The sequence below is a fragment of the Pristiophorus japonicus genome, chromosome 9 (assembly GCF_044704955.1).
Source record: "Pristiophorus japonicus isolate sPriJap1 chromosome 9, sPriJap1.hap1, whole genome shotgun sequence".
In the NCBI taxonomy this organism is placed as follows: Eukaryota; Metazoa; Chordata; class Chondrichthyes; family Pristiophoridae; genus Pristiophorus; species Pristiophorus japonicus.
The window spans coordinates 66066911-66086988 of NC_091985.1; the positions used below are offsets into that span (position 1 = coordinate 66066911).

General features: G+C 43.3%; 1 protein-coding gene across 1 annotated transcript in view; it reads right to left on the minus strand.

Annotated features, from left to right (window-relative positions):
• The window catches only part of kcnh1a (potassium voltage-gated channel, subfamily H (eag-related), member 1a), a 453352-nt gene extending 433707 nt beyond the window's left edge, over positions 1-19645 (minus strand). Inside the window, exon 1 of the mRNA XM_070888701.1 lies at positions 19573-19645. Within this exon, the coding sequence (XP_070744802.1) occupies positions 19573-19645 (73 nt within the window). The remainder of the gene's footprint in view (positions 1-19572) is intronic.
• Positions 19646-20078: the final 433 nt, after the last annotated feature.

Sequence of the window (20078 nt, forward strand, 5' to 3'; positions counted from 1 at the left end):
GCAGCCTTCGGTCGCCTGAGGAAAAGAGTTTTTGAAGACCAAAATCTCAAATCCGGCACTAAGCTCAGAGCAGCAGTGAGTCCTATCTTCCTTTCTGCCAGTGGCCGGGGCCATTGGAGGGAGCAGCGTGCGGCGGCAAACCACTGTAGGGAGCAGCGCGTGCTGCTGCAGGAGGGCGACTGCTGCGAAGCCAGGTCGCTGATTGAAGTGCTGGCAGACACAGCATGAGGGACGAAGGCGTGGCGAGAGATTGTAGAGGGACATGATCGGGGCCCAGGAGAGGCATGGGTTCGGGACTCAGAAGAGGCGAGGGTCCAGGGGCAGCACGGGCCAGCCTACACTGCGACGTGTGTACACGAGGTCCGTGCAGCAGAGTTGGTTTCCAGTCGTCTTGGTTAATCCTTGCCACTGGACCAAGACTTAGCTCTGTCAAATCCATGTGGTGGCTGGTGTGCAAAGGCCACCATACGTTAAAAAAATCCACGCACAGGCATCTTCCACCCTTCAGGATATAGTTCGGAATCTGGAATATTAGGTCCTCATTGAAACACCTGTGAACTCATTCCTTTTTGGCGTGGAAGCAAGTCATCCTCGCTTCGAGGGACCGCCTATAATATTGTGGTTAGGGTCAGTGTTTAAGGGAGGGATATATTGTGGTTAGGGTCAGTGTTTAAGGGAGGGATATATTGTGGATTGGACGTCACCAAGGTCCAGGTTACTGATTGGAGCGTGAGCAGGTACAGCAGAAGCGGCGAGGTTGGGGCGCAGAGGCGGCAAGTGATCGTGGAGCGACGTGATCGGGACCCAGGAGAGGCGCGAGTTCGGGGCACAGAAGAGGCGAGGGCCCAGGGACAGCACAGGCCAGCCCACACTGCAATGTGTGTGCACAATAGGTCCGTGCAGCAGAGCTGGTCTCCAGTCGTCTTGGTTAATCCTTGCCATTGGACCAAGACTTAGATCTGTCAAGCCTAAAATTTGCCACCACCATCAAGCTAACTGGTCTGTAATTACTCAGTCTATTACTTCCTTCCTTAAACAGTGGTACGTTTGCAGTCCTCTAATCCTCTGGCACCATGCCTCTGGCCAGAGAAGATTGCAAAATGATGGTCGGAGCTTCCACTGTTTCCTCCCTTGCTTTGCTTAACAAAGTCACCAAAATAGTACTTCAGCACTAGCCAAATCACTCCCTGCAGACTATTGAAACTTTTAACAAGTATGGAAAAGCTCCCAAAATGCATAGAATTGCAGCAACATCCAGAACAAATAATCCAGCAACAAATCTGCAAGTAGTTGGTGATCCCTTTAAATAACACGGGCGGCGGGTCCTTCATGTCGTTGAACACATGTTTAGCTGTGGGAAGAAGCTAAGAGAAGGTGCAGGCTGGAGCATGGAGCTCCAAAATGGCAGCAATGAAGTCATGATTTGCCTACACTACATGCTGCTGGCAGTCATTAAATGAGCATGCACAAACACCTTTACAAAGATGGTGTCCGACGCACTTTCCATCAGAAGTGCGCGCGTGCCATGGACGCCATTTTTGATGCATAAAGGGTAACAAGCGCTACAGAGCCCAATTTTGCCCAACTGCTCTTTTAGCACCCCTTGTGGGCCAGGAGGAGCAGGTGTGCTCCACCCAGGCCTCACAAGGATGCCATCGTACTTCCCCAGCCCCAGTCTCCAGCCTCTTCTCAGCCCCAATCCCCAGCCTCCCTTAACCCCTCCAGACCACAACCTTCCAATGCTCCCTTCCAAGTGCCGGGGACCATTCTCATGGGTTCCCACCTGTCACTAGTTTTCCCTCCCACCTGTGTCTAGGCTGTTAGTTTGGCTGGTTGCAGGACAGGAGGCGACCCAACAATATTTGAATGCAACCCTGCTGTTAAGATCGGCAGGGCCTCCCCATCCCTACCTTGCCAAGTTCAGTACCCGATTACAGGTTTCCGCGCCCTCCCATTAATATGAGGGTCATCGTCTCTGTCTACTGGACATGTCGTATTGTAGTCTTCTGAGATCCGATCCCCGATATAGTTTATGATTAGCTGAATCGTTACTAATCACTAAAAATTAAGCCCATAACTATTTCCTTTGATATATATATATATAAATAAAATGTTAAACACTGCCTGAAAGGATGATGAATTGAAGTTATGAGATGAAAAGCATTTCTCAGCAAATTCTTCCTGGGCTAGGCAATAAATACTCTCAAGCATAAAAACTATCAAAGAAGTTAACATGATTTATTGAAAAATGTTACTTCAACTGTAACCCAGAAAATATTATTTGGAGCATAATGGAAGGTTCTGCTCATTTCCCATTTAACAGAATCACAGAAACAGAGCCACTAATAAGGCCCCAATTTTAATTTCCGGTGGGTGGATAGTAGGGTGAATTACCCACTGCACCATAAAACAGGCCGAGGTATTTTAACTTGCAGGATTCATTCATTATGATCTCACGGCCAGGTTTCCCACCTGACTGGCTGATACAACGAAAAATGCAATATCCGGCAGGTCAGCCCGAGGTCTACTTAAAGTAAAAATGCACCTCTCAAAGTGACGTTGCATTCCCTTCTGCGAGATTTTGCTTTGGCGTGGTGGAGGAAGAAATTGCTTTAAGATGTGTGGCAGGAAACCCTCCAGGTTCTCATAAGTCTCCCTTTAGATCTTGCTGGAAGAGGTGGGAGCAAAGAGGGAAATTCTCTTACCAAAACACCAAATGCACCAGGCATGGAGAGAGATTGCACAGATTGTCAACTCCAGGAATATCACCCCCACGGCCTGGATTCAGTGCATCCTTCACCGTCCATGCTAAACCAGCTCTCATTCGCATTACAAACACACACTCACCTCTTCCTTGCTCCGTTCAAAGAACCCACAGCAGCATTCTTTTCTCATTTGCTAGCCTTTGCAGAATCATCAACTTCTCTCATTGCTCCTTTCTCACTTCTCACTCCAGACCAGTGCTAACTCTTGTCCTTTTTCTCTTTCCATTATTCCCAATCGCCAACGCAGGGATTGGCACCCCAGCTGGTTTATTGAATGTCTTAGAAAGGTCTGCACATGGCGAAGCATGCAGCACTGGTCTGCAGCAGCGGGTAATAATGCAGGCATGGCCCAGGAAGAATCTCACCGGAGGGCAAAATTATCTCCTAACTCTGCTGAAGAGGAAAGAGATGCAAACTTTAAGGCCCAGCAATGAGAATAAAACAGCTTGCTTCACACAACCAGTTACATCAGGTACCATAAGATCTGCAAAGGAGTTTCACCACCATGGCTGAAAATATAGAGAAGTCCACTTAGAGCCCGTGTGTCGTGTCATCTTGTCTGGCATCAGTAGTCTGCAGTCTACTTTGGAGAGCGTAGCCATCTCAGGGATACTACAGCTGGGCCCTCAACAGCAGTCATACAATCATAGAATCATAGAATGGTTACAGCATGGTTGAAGGCCATTCGACCCGTCAAGCCCATGCCGACTCTCAGCTAGTCCCACTCCCCTGCCCTTTCCCTATAGCCCTGCAATTTTTTTACTTCAGATACTTGAAAGATAAGATTGAGTCTGCTTCCACCAACCTTTTTGGTAGTGCATTCCAGATCCCAACCACTCGCTGCGTAAACGTTTTTTCTTACATCGCCTTTGTTTCTTTTGCCAATCACCTTAAATCTGTGTCCTCTGGTTCTTGACTCTTCTGCCAATGGGAACAGTTTCTCTCTATCGACTCTGTCCAGACCCCTAATGATTTTGAACACCTCTATCAAATGTCCTCTCAATTTTCTCTGATCCAAGCAGAACAACCCCAGCTTCTCCAGTCTATCAACGTAACTGAAGTCCCTCATTCCTGGAATCATTCTCGTAAATCTTTTCTGTACCTTCTCTAAGGCCTTCACATCCTTCGTAAAATGTGCTGCCCAGAATTGGACACTGTACTCAGTTGGGGCCGAACTCGTGTTTTATACAGGTTCACCATAATTTCCACACTTTTGTACTTTATACCTCTATTTATGAAGTCCAGGATCCTGTAAGCCTTTTTAACCACTTTCTCAACCCGCCCTGCCACCACCAACAATTTGTGCACACATATCCCCGGTCTCTCTGTTACTGCACCCGCTTTAGGATTGTACTATTTAGTTTATATTTCCTCTCCTCATTCTTTCCACCAAAATGTATCACTTCCCAATTCTCAGCATTAAATTTCATCTGCCACGTGTCTGTTCATTTCACCAGCCTGTCTATGTCTTCCTTAAGTCTATCGCTCTCCTCCTCACTATTCACTATACTTCCAAGTTTTGTGTCATCAGCAAATTTTGAAATTGTGCTCTGTACACCCACGTCCAACTCATTAGTATATATCAAGAAAAGCAGGGGTCCTAGAACTGACCCCTGGGGAACACCACTATCTACCGTCCTCCAGTCCGAAAAATAACCATTCACCAGTACTATCTGTTTCCTGTCACTTAGCCAATTTCATATCCATGCTGCCACTCTCCCTTTTATTCCAAGGGCTTCAACTTTGCTGGCAAGCCTATTATGTGGCACATTGTCGAATATCTTTTAGAAATCCATGTACACTACCTCAACCCTCATCAAAAAAACTCGATCAAATTGGTTAAACACGATTTGCCTTTAACAAATCTGTGCTGGCTTTCCTTAATTAATCCACAACTATCCAAGTGACTGTTAATTTTGTCCCTGATTACTGTTTCTAAAAGCTTCCCCACTGCCAAGGTTAAACTGACTGGCCGATAGTTGCTGGGTTTATCTTTACACCCTTTTTTGAACAATGGTGTAGCATTTGCTATTCTCCAGTCCTTTGGCACCATTCCTGTATCTATGGAGGATTGGCATATTATGGCCAGTACCTCTTCCTTGGTGAAAACAGATGCAAAGTACTCATTTAGTACCTCAGCTATACCCTCTGCCTCCATGCATACGTCTCCTTTTGTGTCCCTAATCGGCCCCACCACTCCTCTTACCACCCTTTTACTATTTATATGCCTATAGAAGACTTTTGGATTACCTTTTATGTTGGCTGCCATTCTATTCTCATATCCTCTCTTTGCCCCTCTTATTTTCTTTTTCATTTCTCCTCTGCAAATGTTACACCATTGTCAATGGTCACATGTTTTACAACTGGTCAAACAGCTGTCATGCAGGCTCTGAACAAAACCTGTGCTTTGCCTTAGAATGTCAGATATCCAACTTGAGAGACTGGTGGAACAGATAGATAATCACACATCTTCTACCGTCTACTCTCCCGCAGACCAGTGGAAGAGATCTGCCACAGCCCATGGGAGTGGCAGTGACGCCATGGGAGCAGCACAAGTTACCAACTCTCAGAAAGTCAGCACAGCTGCTCCCTCGTCACCCCACTCGGACTGTTAATACCAAGGGGCTCAGCACTTTTCAGGTAAGGGGATTGAACAGGTTGCCAAAAGCACTTCTCCATCAACTGCTCTCTGGCTTCACCAGCTTCACTGTGTTATGCTGGCCTCCTATGTCCAGTTCTCTATCACCAATGGTATGCTCTAAGATGTGTTTTTTTATTTGTTCATGGGATGTGGGCAATGTTGGCAAGGCCAGCATTTATTGTCCATCCCTAATTGCCCTCGAGAAGGTGATGGTGAGCCACTTTCTTGAACGGCTGCAGTCCGTGAGGTGAAGGTTCCTGGTGGTCCCATGGCTCTGATTGTACATTTGTTGTTATTGCGTGGTGGGATTGGTGAGAGGTATCATCAGCTAGTTATGGAGGGGATATCCCTTGTCCCCTGGCAGCCATCCTCTGACGTTCCTGGATGGGTGGTAAACTGGAGCTTATGTGCTTGTCACAAAATGAAGGCTTTGTGACAGCTACCAGCAAAACTGGCATAAACTTGCATTATCCTTCTGTGGTGATCACACACTAGTTCACATATGCTGTTGTCTCATCTTCTGGTACTCTGATAACTACATGAGTGTAATCTCTTATGCTGCAAATCCCATAGCTCTCTCATTCTGGCTGCTGGTATCCATCGTGAAGATAATGTATTGATTTGCTCAGGCAAGGGGGTATTGGTGACCTGCTTGATGCAGCTGGGCACTGCAGACTGAGAGATGTGGGTGATCTTCCTGGTAGCACCTTGGAAGAAGTCTGTGGCAGGTGGTGAAATCAGCTCTAAAGTTAAAACGGTGGCGGACGAGTTTTGCTTTCCTTTGAACGTGCATTGGAGCCCTGACTTTAAAGGGGTACCTGGGAATTGTGATTTTATGTATTAGAGATGTAAAGAATTATAGTCCTTTACATCAGAGACAGACTCCTGTGTGTGAGTATTTTGTTTGTTTTAAATCAGGATCATTACAACCAGTGTCTGAACTCGTGAAGTCAGATTGCAGACTGAAGATTATAAGGTATAGGGAGAGAGTGTATCCAAAGTCCAGGATATACAGGTGGTGAGTTATACTGGTGTTTTTTTTTTAATCGAAGAGATGAGTTGTTGCAGTCACATTGGAGTAAATTGTAATTTGTGATTTTTTTTTTATTAGTTATGCAGTGTTTTATTTTTAATATATGGTAGAGTGGCTGAGGAACTGTCATGGCAGCTACACATTGGAAATTTATTTTGCTGCAATGTCTTAATGTAGAAATTTTTGATGGAATGTGAATATAGGGAAAATTTTAATTGAAGATAAAAATTTTGCTTAGTATAATTGGTGAGCAATTGGATATCAGGAAGTTGCTGTCCGATTTCCATTGTCCTGAAGTTTTGCTACACCAATACCTCGCCGAGTGAGTCGGCACTCAAATACATCACAGGCGTGAAGTTTGGGTACTGATCCACTAGATAGACACTAAACACCCCACAGAAAGTCAGGGCTTATCAATGAATTTTTAAAAGGCGTGACAAGTCCTAATTACTGCCAAACAACCTCTCTGGCACTGAAAATTTACTTTTAAAAGTATAGTCTCAATTCTACAGATATTAATTATTGTTGGAGGTTTAAAAAAATTAAAACATTGAAATAAAAAGTTTTTTTTTTAATTTTTATTTCTGTCTCCTTTATCTCTCTCTCCCTCCATCTCTTCATTTCACATTTTGTATCTGATTTGGCACTGAATTAAATCTTCTAACTTACACTTCCTAGTTTAGACTGTGTCTCCCAGTAAGGATTCTTGAATCCGGCTCTACTTGTCCTATTCATGCAGGTTCCAGATCCCCTGTAGAGGGCATCACGGTGTTTCAGCTCTCTAATAACCACAATTCGCAGTGCAAAAGCCCACAGAAAGTTGGTGGGCTCTGTGGGCAAGTGTAAGTGTAATGAACGACGAGCTCCATTTGGCCATCGCTGACCGCAAAATCAGGACCATTATTAAAATTGACAAATGACACCAAACTGGGGGTTATGGCAAACACGGAGGAAGAATGCAACACACTACAAGAAGACATTACAAAACTTGCAGACTAAGCAGTTCAGTGGCAAATGAACTTTAACATAAATAAATGTGAGACAATACACTTTGGTAGGAAAAATAGAAACATCACCTACACATTAGAAAATAAGAAACTTAATGAAGTAGAAGAGCAAAGGGATCTAGGGGTGCAGATGAACAGATCATTAAAAGCAGCAGCGCAGGTTAGCAAAGCAATTAAAATGCTAACAAAGCACCGGGATTTATTTCTAGAGGTATAGATTCAAAAGTAGTGAAGTTATATTAAACTTTTGTAGGGCCCTGGTCATGCCACACTTATGGTCTCCATACTATAAAAAATACACAGAAGGACTAGAGACAAGTGCAAGAACAATTTACAAAGATGATACCAGAACCTATCGGGAAAAATTGAGTAGATTGGGGCTTTTCTCATTAGAAAAGAATAGACTTAGAGGTGACCTGATTGAGGTCTTTAAAATTATTTGTGGGTTGGAGAGGGTAGATGAGGAGAGAATCTTTCCACTTATGGGAGAAGCCAAAACTAGGGACCATAAATACAAGATAGTTACTAAATAAATCCGATAGGGAAATAAGGAGACATTTCTTTCCTCAGAGTGGTTAGAATGTGGAACTCACTACCACAGAAGTGGTTGAGGGAAATAGCTTAGATGCTTTTAACAGGAAACTAGATGAGTACATGAGAGAAAAAGAAATAGGAAGATATGCTGAAAGGCTGAGATGAGGTAGGTAGAATGGGAGGAGACTCATGAGGAGTATAAACAGCAGATTAGTTGGGCTGCATGGCCTGTTTCTGTGCTGCATATTCTTTATCATTCTACATAACAAACAACAGACATAAGAACTGCAAGATATATTATGATAAAGTTATTCGAACCTTCTAGCATTTGATCAGGGAGTTCTCTTATTCAAGAAGGAGTCTAAAGACCTATTTAACATCCCATAGAATGATGTCCAATAACAATCCATGACTAGCCACAGGTGTGGATATGGCGACATCACTTTAGCCACATGCATTAAATATAGTCAAAAACGCCTCAAACACTAAACAAGTAAATGTATTTCACATGTATATTTAATTAACAAATTTCTACTACCATTCAGTACGAACCTTTGCAGTCTCTCTCTTTAACCACAAATGTTAAAAGAAAGTTGGCCATGGTCCCTTTAAGGAAACTGCCTGATGACGCGTTTGGAATTCTGGCATGAATTTATCAGACACGCCACATCTTAGTGCAACTTCTATGTTTTTGCCCAGCAATTGCAAGCAGTCATTTGGGCTGGATTTTCCTCAGTTCGACGGGTCTGGGGCAGGCGATGTCAGTGGTGGGTCCCGACCCCGTTGTTGGCTCCATCTGCTCTGGAAAATGATTTTCCATTGACAGAGCTTGTTAAGCGTGTTTCCCGGGCCAATTAGAGGAAGCGAGTCTGGTGACGTCATTCATGACGCGTCATCAGGCAGTTTCCTTAAAGGGACCATGGCCAACTTTCTTTTAACATTTGTGCTGTCAGTGTTCTACAGCACTGAAGTGCTGCAAACACTGAATCACTGCAGGGCTGCACCCATGACTCCATTTATATGCTTATGGAGGGAGTCAGAGCATGCAGGGAGGTCCTCTTCTCTTCTGATGGGCAGAAGGCACCTCTCCAGGAGACCAATACAGCCTGGTTGCACATTGCAGAGGAAGGCACAAGCAGGGATGTCATCAGGAGGACCTGGGTGCAGTGGCGTAGATCATGAAACATTAGTACAAAACCACATTCACCTTCATCCTGCTGTGCCTCTCATCACATCCCCATCACTCCCTCTTCCCTACCCTAACTCCTGCACATCCTTACTCACACCAACTTACCTTGCACCTCCACCCATCACTCTCTATCTACATATCACATCCCCACTTCACTAGCCACCCATCACCCTCATCCTTGTGCAATCATATCAACTAACACACAAGAGTAGACACTTGGATCTTTTATCCAATGTTCATGTGAAGTTTCTGTTAATCTACTGTCAAACATTAAAATCTTTATTTTCAACACTTTTTAATTCTTGGACAGATTTGTGTGCACCTTTGGAAGTGGCTTAGTGAGTTGGTGAATAGTGAGACATAACGGTACCTCCTGCAATGGTAGTGAGTGTGAAAGGAATGGCTTGGGCATTGTAGGGATGCTTTATGGTATTGGTGTGGAGTAGTGCTAACCTGTTGCATCATGTGAAGTAAATCTGGCCATGGTGAGGCCATCCCTGGCCTCCCGGGCAGCAATGTGGTCGGGTGCTGATGCCCTCTGTCCTGTGCAACATTAAGTGATGCCGGAGAAGGTTGGTGTTGTGTTGGTGCTGCTGGTGTTGGGGCTGATCGTGGTCAGATTCTGAGGACCAGAGTGAGCGCATATAAAGGGCACCCATGTTGATGGAATAGATGGCAAGTGAAGTACAGATGACAGAAACATTCTGTCAATGGAGAGAGAGTTCTTCCAATGAAGTAAGAGTGGATGGAGAGTGGAAAGTGGAAAGCCTGCAGAATCTTGTGCTGGAAATGGACTGAGAAACAGCTTGTGGCTCAGGAAAGTGATGATCTGTCAGGTGTGAGCTTTTACTGTACATTTGAAACTGTCAAGTAATCAGCTGGAGCAATGGCCACTGAACTCCCGCTTCAGGCTGGTCCCCGAACAGTGTGGTTCCCTTGGGCACGAAGTTAAAGTGAAAAGGTAAGTTCAAAAAGCTTGTTAATGATCTGCCAATTAATGCTAATGAGTTTAATTGGCCTACCCGCCGCTGCTCAGCACTGACAGACCCAGCATTGGGAAAGGCATACTGTGGCGGGTTGACAACGGGAAAAATTCAATTTCCCATCCGATCCGCCACCAATTCTGCCCGCTGACCCCCCGGAAAATTACGGCTTTTGACTTTGTCAGAGTTACTGCTGAGAACGTTGACCCCCACAAGACATGCCAAACCTGCCCCTGCTCTTAACCCAGAATGCGGTTGGATGCTGCTTGCCCTTTGCCATGACGTGCCTTGTTGGAGCTGCTATTAATGGGCTTTCTTCCTTCTGCTGGTCTGAAGTAGTTATTCCGATTGGTTGAGCTGACCACACTCAGTTCCCATCTCCATATAAGTTGCTGGTGCTTCCATGGTGCCGAAGTCCTATATTTTCACCCGTGTTATACTCCATTTTAACAGATAACTAATAAGCAGTAACCAAAGAAGTAATGCACACACAACAATCAAAATCACTCGCACACTGCTTTTGTCTTACCATTTTACCAACATTAATTAATAAAAACGTTAAAGTACACATGCGCATGCTATACGAATATGAAGATCACATAGCCAACAGTGTCCATTATTCATTTTCTATTTGCTAATCAGAAATGCAATTAGCCACATCTGAATTCCAAATTTTGCCAAATGTGCCTCTTGACTAATGTATTGGACAAAGCTGCAATAGACCTGTGCGAGACTAAACAATCAAACACAGGAGACAATGAATGTTCGATTTTTTTGATAAAGTGGCCTATGTATTTATTTATTTTAAAGAGCCATCTTCTACCCTGGCCCAGCAAGCCTGAAAGTAATCTCAGTTAAAATCAATGAGGGGCATGAGACTCATGAGGCACTGATATTGACACTGCCTTTCTTTACGTTATGAATGCTGTTCCAAAAGCAGTTCTCAACTATCTGAAACCTGCTGCAGACATTGGCAAATAGCCCTCAAAACATACACCAGCAACGTGACAATTTATAACATTGATTAACAGACAAAAGTAGTGGAGTGGTTTTTGCGGTCAGCGGCGAAGTGAACGCGCTTTCTGCTGACCTCGAAGAAAGCTGCCAAAAAAATCTAGTGATCTCTGTGGCACAATTTCACCTCTCCTGGTGTTAATTTGAATCTGATGCCAAGTCTAGGGGATCTCCAGCATCCAGCAACAGTGATGTCATCAAGCTGGCTAAGCAGGCAATCACATTGAAGAATTCACACAGACAGCAAACCAGGAAGTAAAATGCACTGATTTTCCTTCACTTGTTAATCAATTTACAGAGAGTGAAATAGGATGGGGTAGAAGCTGAAATATCAAACAAATTAATATATATTATGAAAACACCATGGAACTTTTATCATAATGGAAAAATTTGATATTACACAAATATAAAATTAGTTTTTCAGGGCCAGAATGGTTGTTCAGCAGTAATTATGACTCAGTACACCATAAAAATCCAGTTACACATCATTCAACAAGGCTTAACATTTTCGGGGGGGTTTTAAGAGCGCTATTCTAGTGTAAAAACTCAATTGATTGCCAGCTGCGGGGAGTTCAACATTATACCCTGTGGAGGAGCAGGGAATCAGAGACCCAACTTCTGGATTTCCATGATTAACTGCGCATGTACGCACTCCAGAAGTTACTATCAGATTCACAGCTGTAATGATGCCGAACGCTGACCATTTAACTGTTATTATAACCGCAAATTGCATGCCATTTAAGTAACTTCCACAGAACCAGAACTAAGCGCCATCCTTGGTTGTCTGGTACAACTGTTAAATTATATTAAGCCAGATTTTGCTGTATTCGGTCATCTAACGGCATCTGTCGCAAGTTTGACTTGCCCCTACATCCTTCAGCTCAAAAAATGTTTGCCTTCAAAGTTGCTGAAAGTGTGAGCTGATAACAGCGCAGCAGGGGAAACTGGGCATCCGAGATCTTAGTGAACAAGGTATCTCCTTGACCAATGAGATTTATGGCTTGGTAAATAAACAGCAGAAGGACTGAGCAGGAGGGTGAATTAAACAGGTTGAATTCAATGTCAAATCAGGTACAGAAAGAGAAATAAAGAGAGGGAAAGAAAGATTGAATTAAGAGAGAGAGAGAGACAGACAGACAGACAGACAGAAAGGAAAAGAAAATTAATTTAAAATTACATTTTTAAAATCTCCTAAAACAGTTTCTAACCTGGAGGAATGAGACTCCACACTTATAAGAGGTTGATTGGCAGTCATTAACACATATCACTTTGTTAAAAGGGTATTTCTGCTTATAATTACTAGCCCTAAATATCTGTGGCAGGTTTAATTCTGACGAAGGGTCATCGGCCTGAAAAGTTCTCTCTGTTTTTTTCTCCACAGATGTTGCCTGACCCGCTGAGATTTCCAGCATTTTCTGTTTTTATTGCTCATTCTATCTGTGTTTAAACTGTGTTATCTTTATATTGTTAAACTATGATGGCAGGATTTGTGTTTTGTTGAATGGTAAATAGGGGTTGGGAACAACAGGATTAATTCTGATTTTGTGTGATAGTGTAAACGAGTGATAACAAATCAACCGTCTATTTAACATCTTTCCGGATTTTTATTTCCATTGACTTCAATCTGCTGAGCAATAGAGAGGCTTTACTTACAACTCTTTAATGTTAGAGAAAGCAGACACTCTCAGCCACTCCGAACACTAAAAATTAGTCACTAGGGTAACAGAGCTCTATAAAATATATACACCTAGATCTCCTTTATGGTTCGACTTGCAACAAATCACTGTCAACAGTAAAGTTCCAGTCTGCTTCACAGATACTGCTGCAGGGTAGCATATTTCCTCAGATAGCTGAAGTGTTTCATTCTCATGCTGGGGATAGTATTTTCACCACCCACACACTATAAGGCCTTATGAGACAACAGAAGTGTGTGATGTTCCAGATTTCATTTGAAATCACAACCAAAGTGAAACTTTCATACTTTTCAGCTTCCAGAAACATTTGGTATGTTTTATCAACTACACAGCAAGGAATTAAAAAAAAACGATACACTGAGATTGGTTTGGAAACAGAATGGTAGCATTCCAATCATTTTGTTCAGCCACTGTTGAGTGGCTGACCTGCATGGGAATATGTTATCCCAATTTATTATCTTATTAAAACAAAAGGTACATAGGACTGTTCTGTGGAGCTCTGTAAATATCATTATCATCATCATAGGCAGTCCCTCGGAATCGAGGAAGTCTTGCTTCCACTCTAAAAATGAGTTCTTAGATGACTGAATAGTCCAATACAAGAATTACAGTCTCTGTCACAGGTGGGACAGACAATCGTTGAAGGAAGGGGTGGGTAGGACTGGCTTTCCGCACGCTCCTTCGGCTGCCTGCGCTTGATCTCTGCATGCTCTCAGCGATGAAACTCAAGGTGCTCTTCCTGGATGCACTTCCTCCACTTAGGGAGGTCTTTGGCCAGGGACTCCCAGGTGTCGATGGGGATGTTGCATTTTTTCAAGGAGGTTTTGAGAGTGTCTTTGAAACGTTTCCTTTGCCCATCTTTGGCTTGTTTGCCGTGAAGGAGTTCCCAGTAGAGCGCTTGCTTGGGGTGACTTGTGCAAACAATGTGGTCAGTGCTTCAATGTTGGGGATTGGTCGAGGACACTAACGTTGGTGCGTCTGGCCTCCCAGGGGATTTGCAGGATCTTGCAGAGACATCGTTGGTGGTATTTCTCCAGCGATTTGAGATGTCTACTGTATATGGTCCATGTCTCTGAGCCATACAGAAGGGCGAGTATCACTACAGCCTTGTAAACCATTATCTTGGTGCCAGATTTGAGGACCTGCCTGATCTTCGAACACTCTTTTCCTCAGGCGGCCGAAGGCTGCATTGGTGGACTGGAGGGGGTGTTGAATCTCGTCGTCAATGTCTGCCCTTGTTGATAAGAGGCTTCTGAGGTGCCGAGAGATCGCAGAGAAGCAGTAATTGTGACCATCTTTAGAAAAGGGGATAAGTCCGACTGCGGCAACTACAGAGGAATCTCCCTGTTATCAGCCACTGGGAAAGTCATTGCTAGAATCCTCCTCAACCATCCTCTCCCTGTGGCTGAGGAGCTCCTCCCGGAGTCACAGTGCAGATTTCGTCCCCTACGGGGTACAACGGACATGATCTTTACAGCGCGACACTGCAAGAGAAATGCAGGGAACAGCACCAACCCTTGTACATGGCCTTCTTTGACCTTACAAAGGCCTATGACACTGTCAACCAACAGGGACTATGGAGTGTCCTCCTCCATTTCGGCTGCCCTCAAAAGTTCATCACCATCCTCCGTCTGCTCCACGACGACATGCAAGCCGTAATCCTTACCAATAGATCCATTACAGACCCAATTCACGTCCGGACCGGGATCAAGCAGGGCTGTGTCATCACACCAACCCTCTTCTCAATCTTCCTCGCTGCCATGCTCCACCTCACACTCAACAAACTCCCCGCTGGAGTGGAACTAAACTACAGAACCAGTAGGAACCTGTTCAACCTTCGTCGTCTCCAGGCCAGATCCAAAACCGTCCCAACCTCTGACGTCGAGCTACAGTATGCGGACGACGCTTACATCTGCGCACATTCAGAGGCTGAACTCCAATTCACAGTCAATATCTTCACTGAGGCGTACAAAAGCATGGCCTTACACTAAACATCCATAAGCCAAAGGTCCTCCACCAGCCTGTCCCCGCCACACAGCACTATCCCCCCCAGTCATCAAGATCCACGGCGTGGCCCTGGACAACGTGGACTCTGTAAATATAACTCTAAAACAGCAATTGGAGGATGAAAAACAACTTCTATAATACTCCCCATATACACAGAAGGTGGTGGATCAAGAGTAGACAAAAAACAGGAGGGGCAAAGGGAAAAAACTGGTGGGGGCAAAAGCACAATTAAAGAGATTGGCCTTAAGGAGGCATTTGAAGGCAGTAAGGGAGAAATTCAGCAATCACTGAATATGAACATCAGGGTAGAAAATCATAAATGCTGTTATGCTGGTGACAACTTGGTGCAGGAAATGATCCTTGCACTGGACCAGCTGGGCCTCAAACTTCATTCTAATAGGTCCAGAGAACTGTGGATGCCAACTGCACTTCCAGTGAGCAGAGGTGAATGTCAGGACACTGCGATCGCCCTCAGATAGGTTCCAGGAGCACGGGGGGGGGGGGGACATTCGGGAAGAGGCCAAACATGGGCCAGGAGCGGCCTACAGCATTGCTATAGATAGGAGGAACACTGCTGCTCCTCCTCGCTCCACATTAAGGTAAGTTTTAAAAATTTACTAAACAAAAACTTAACCTGGTCTTCGACGGCCTCTGGTGCTCCCTTAAAGGACTATTGGCTAGGCCGCTGTAGAACTGCTAAAACTAGACTGCACTCCCACAGTGCAAGCGCTGCCTAGTTTTTGACCAATTTTGGAAAGGGGTCCTGAAACTGGCATTAGGCACCCTTTATGCATATTCAAGGAGCCTAATACCCATTTTTGGACTGATGCTAAGGACTTCTTTAGACTGCTAGAACCAATATGTCATGGGATGTGTTTCTGTTGCTGTTTTAAATGTTGATCCCCTAAATTTGACCTCTCGGCCCCTGTTTTCTGCCCATAAAACAGGCACAACCAGGTCAAATTTCAGCTCCATTGTACCTTGAAGAGCAGCCGCTGATGGGATGGAGCGGGGAATAAGGAATAGATGAAGGGATATACAGCTGGGGGGAGATCGCTGGAAATAGGATGGGGCAAGCCATATGGTCAATTTGACTGGTATGGAGCTAGTGAAACAGCGAAGATGAGAATGTCGGCCTTGATGCTGATGAGGATGTGGGTTCCGGCATTTTGCTGGAGTTTCTAATTTTTTGAAAGATGAAGCTAGGAAGTCTGACAATATGCATGATGAGAAATGAGGCCTCGAGGTAATAAAGGTGTGGATAAAGCATGAGAAAAGATTGCAACTGAATCCAATTAGTGTAGAGGCAAATACAAACATTCTATCTATTTACCCAGTATTAAAATCCTCTTTGAGAGCTGTCTACGGTACAATCTAGATATCTTCCTTTCGATTACAGCTGATGGAATATGGAATATCCGGAAGTATCACCACAAAATGTAATTGTCGATATTTCTTTTCAAATGTTATCCTTAGAAAGGTGCAAATTCAATAAAAATCAAATATGGTCACTACTTGTGACAGCAGCAGTTTTAGCAGTTCTTTCACTTAATTGATAAGCCCCCAGAAGCACTGAACTAAACAATACGGTGACATGAATTATTGGTCTTTAACATTCATGCGAGAAATTCTAGAACTCATTACCTCTGAAGAGACAGTCTCTATGCAATCGTTTTTTTATCATAGTTCAACAGAAAATCTACCGTAGTCTCCATAGGGTGCATGCAGTGGTTTAATCCCTTTTTATTGTTCTACCTTCTGTCACTGCTCCCGTCTCTTTCAATACAGCTGAATGTTTGTAAATCATAAACTTATTTCTATCTACTCGTAAACAAATTACTTTTTTTCTATCAAAATGAGGCAATCATAACTTATAAAGACTGCCCATTACCAGTAAGTCAATATGCAATTACCTGAAACAATATTAACATGAATTTTGTAGATTTATTACTGCAAAAAGCCAATAGCCTGGACTGCATTTCATCAAGGAAAAACCTTTAGAGAATTCAATATTATTTTTAAGTATAGATATGTTATACAAACTGCCATTGGTTTATCAATCACTTTTATCTAGGAAAAAAAATCATTAAGATAGGTAATAAAATATTAGTTTCAGTTTTTGATAAACAATGTGTGTACAATCCCAAAAAACGCCTGATTGAGTAAAACGTAATTTAGGTCAGCATGTTAGCAGTCTTGGTTATAATAGAACATTCTGTATGTTGTGTATTGAAACACAGCTGATTAAAGCATAAGGTTCAATCAAGTACTTTAATCAGCTCAAAGCCCCCAGTCTAGCATAAAACGTGTTGGAGTTCGCATGACCACTATTCGTAGGCAGGACAAAAGTGAACAGAACCCATAGGTCTGTTTAAGAACTTGTATCATATTGCTTCGTATCTGCTAGGAACATGGCCTTTTATCATTTATTGATGTTCACTCCTTTGGTAAATCAGATCACTTGTATGCAATAATCTGTCTACCAATTCCTGATACAGGTTTATGGAGTGAAAAAGTCATCTTTTTTCCAACTTGCCATCAAAACCAGAACAGAAAAGTAACATCCAAAACAAAATACTCATCGTTAATTACCAATATACAAATAATGGGGCAAAATTGCTTGCTTAAAATAATATGAAAGTGTTGAAACCTAAATTATCTACTTCGAGCTACAGAGAATAATCCAGCAAGTTCTCTGACGGAATGGGTACCTCAAGGTAAAAAAAATGTTCCGTTCTGGTCACTTGCTTCCATTACACCACCAACCCCTTTTTCAGGATAAACCCTGTTGTAATTATTCATTAAACTATGCTTAAATATCAAATAATTTGAAAAATAACATAAAATATTTGCTCATAGAACTCTTGACAACATCCTTCAATATTCCCAGCCACATCCAAAACAACAAACCTAACATAATTGACTATCAATGCACTAAAAAGTGGGACAAAAATGTTACTCATATTTCCTCCGCAAATTCTTCTAAATATATCTTAGTTACAGTAAATTTGTATCTGATCCTTCAATGGACTCCAAGTCCTATTGATCTTGGATCACCTCTGGTTCACAGAACCTCAGTACTGACCAACAATGAACCAAAGAAAACAGAATCAAAGCTGAAGAGCCCTTCTCAACATAAACAAGTATCAAAAGGGTTTCCCAATCATCTACAAATATGAGACGATAAAGTGAATTTATTGTAAATTGATCTGGTTTTACATGGGTCAAATAATCTATATCCTTTATTACATAATGTGCAGGAGTTAGTAAAACATATCCCAAAATTGTTCAGAAAGCTAGTACTATGAATAGAGATAATTTGTTCAAATAATTCCTTTTTTTTTAAATGCATTATCGGTACGTGGCTATAAAGTGTGATAAAGTATTAGCATTAATAAAATACAAAAGGGTTGTAGAAGTGCAAATCCAAATAAAGTGACTATTATGTCCCCTTGGAATATATTACTATTATTTCCCTTTGCAAACAGGTCGAAGTTGGAACTAGATTGCATGGATATTTCCAGAAATGCCTGGCTTGTGTAATGGTCCTTATCTTTCGAACAATCTGATAATTCATTTCCAGACCCCAATAGGAAAGAAAACAGCTGGAACGAAAATAAACGCAAACAAAAACACCGCCACCTAACAATGCTTCCCTTTGATCGTGTAGTGTCGCTGTCTAATGTACGTATTTCTATAGTATTCGCTATTCTGCAGCAATTACTCTGTTACATACTAACACTATACCAACATTACAACGATGTGTTCAAATACGTTCGCGTCTCTTATTGTACCTCCGCTCGATTTCCTCAATTATCAAATATGCTGACTCCAATGAAATACAGGTGATATAAATGGGAAGATTCCTGTTTTTCTCTTATGGTAATGTGTCTTTTTATTTAGAGCGGAATAAGGGCAGTCTAACAAAAAAATCAACCTTATGCTGTTCGAATTACAGCGACTCTGAGCAAAGGATTCACCAAAAACAAAAATTTTTCCTGTTTTATTATTTTCAGAAGATGGTAAAATTGCGCCCAGGGTATTTTGTCACATCCAGAAAATAGGGAAATGCTCCAAAATCCTTTTTTTAAGTGCAATTGTTTCCGACATTCAATGTTCATAATTACAGCATTCCTTTCCCCATCCCGGAGACAGTTTACATCTTTTGACTGCAAAAACTTGCAGCGTTTGCAGGCTGGCTGCTGCATCGAATGTTCACCGATCTTGAAACACTGCAGGGTGCACAATTTCAATGTGTGTTCTAAAAGCATTTCTGCTACCCCAGTGTCGTGATTCAGATTATTCCGAGGAGTGAGGGTGGGAGTAACAAGGGGGAGGGGGGGGGGGGGGGTTGGTTAAAAACAATTCAGGTCAAGGCATGCATTCCAGTTGCTGCACTTGCACTGTCGGCCAACCCCCCGCATAACGTGGACAGCAGCCCATACTACTGCCGATGCTGCATTCACACTGTAACAAAAACATTACCGTAAACATTTTATTTTCCTGTAACTAGTAGAAACAGGAATGAGAATCGGCCGGGGTACTTGCAAATCAGTTCAAAGGACGAGGAGCCCACAGATAACCCGTAGCAACATTGTCATTTTTAAAACCAAAAACAAAATTGCACTTTTTAAACCCTCCAACAACAACAAAAAAAAGCCCTAACTTTTAAGAGCACAGATTTGGGAGCTTCCCTCCCGCTTACCATTGGAGCGTCTGACAATATTTTCCAAAAAAGTGTTTTGAGGGGCAACAAGTCCTTTCCTTCCCCCCGCCATCCTCTGTCCTCAGCGGGTTTGATGGCAGTGCTGCAGTGGCAGAGCTGGTGCGATGGGGAGAGCGGGACGCTGACTGCAGCTCTCGATCTTCCCTGCTCATGGTAACGGCGCAGACTGTGCGTGCAGCGAGGAGCTCGGTGAAGCCTTCACTCCCTCCCCCGCCTCCTCGTGCCGCTGCTCCCGCCGCACGCGCGCTGGCGGCGAGCCCCGAGCGCGAGCGCGTGCGCGCGATCCCTCCACTCCCCCCACCCCAGCTCCCAATCAATGCCATCCACCGCGGGAGACACACGCTTCAGTTAAATCCCGTCTGCTTCTCTTCATCGAGAGCCCCGTGTGCGTCTACCTGAGAACGAATCAAGGCACCGTCAGCCTCTTATTCGTTGAGTCTCACTCGTACAAAACGATTGCCTCTCCCTATTTTTTGAACATAGGT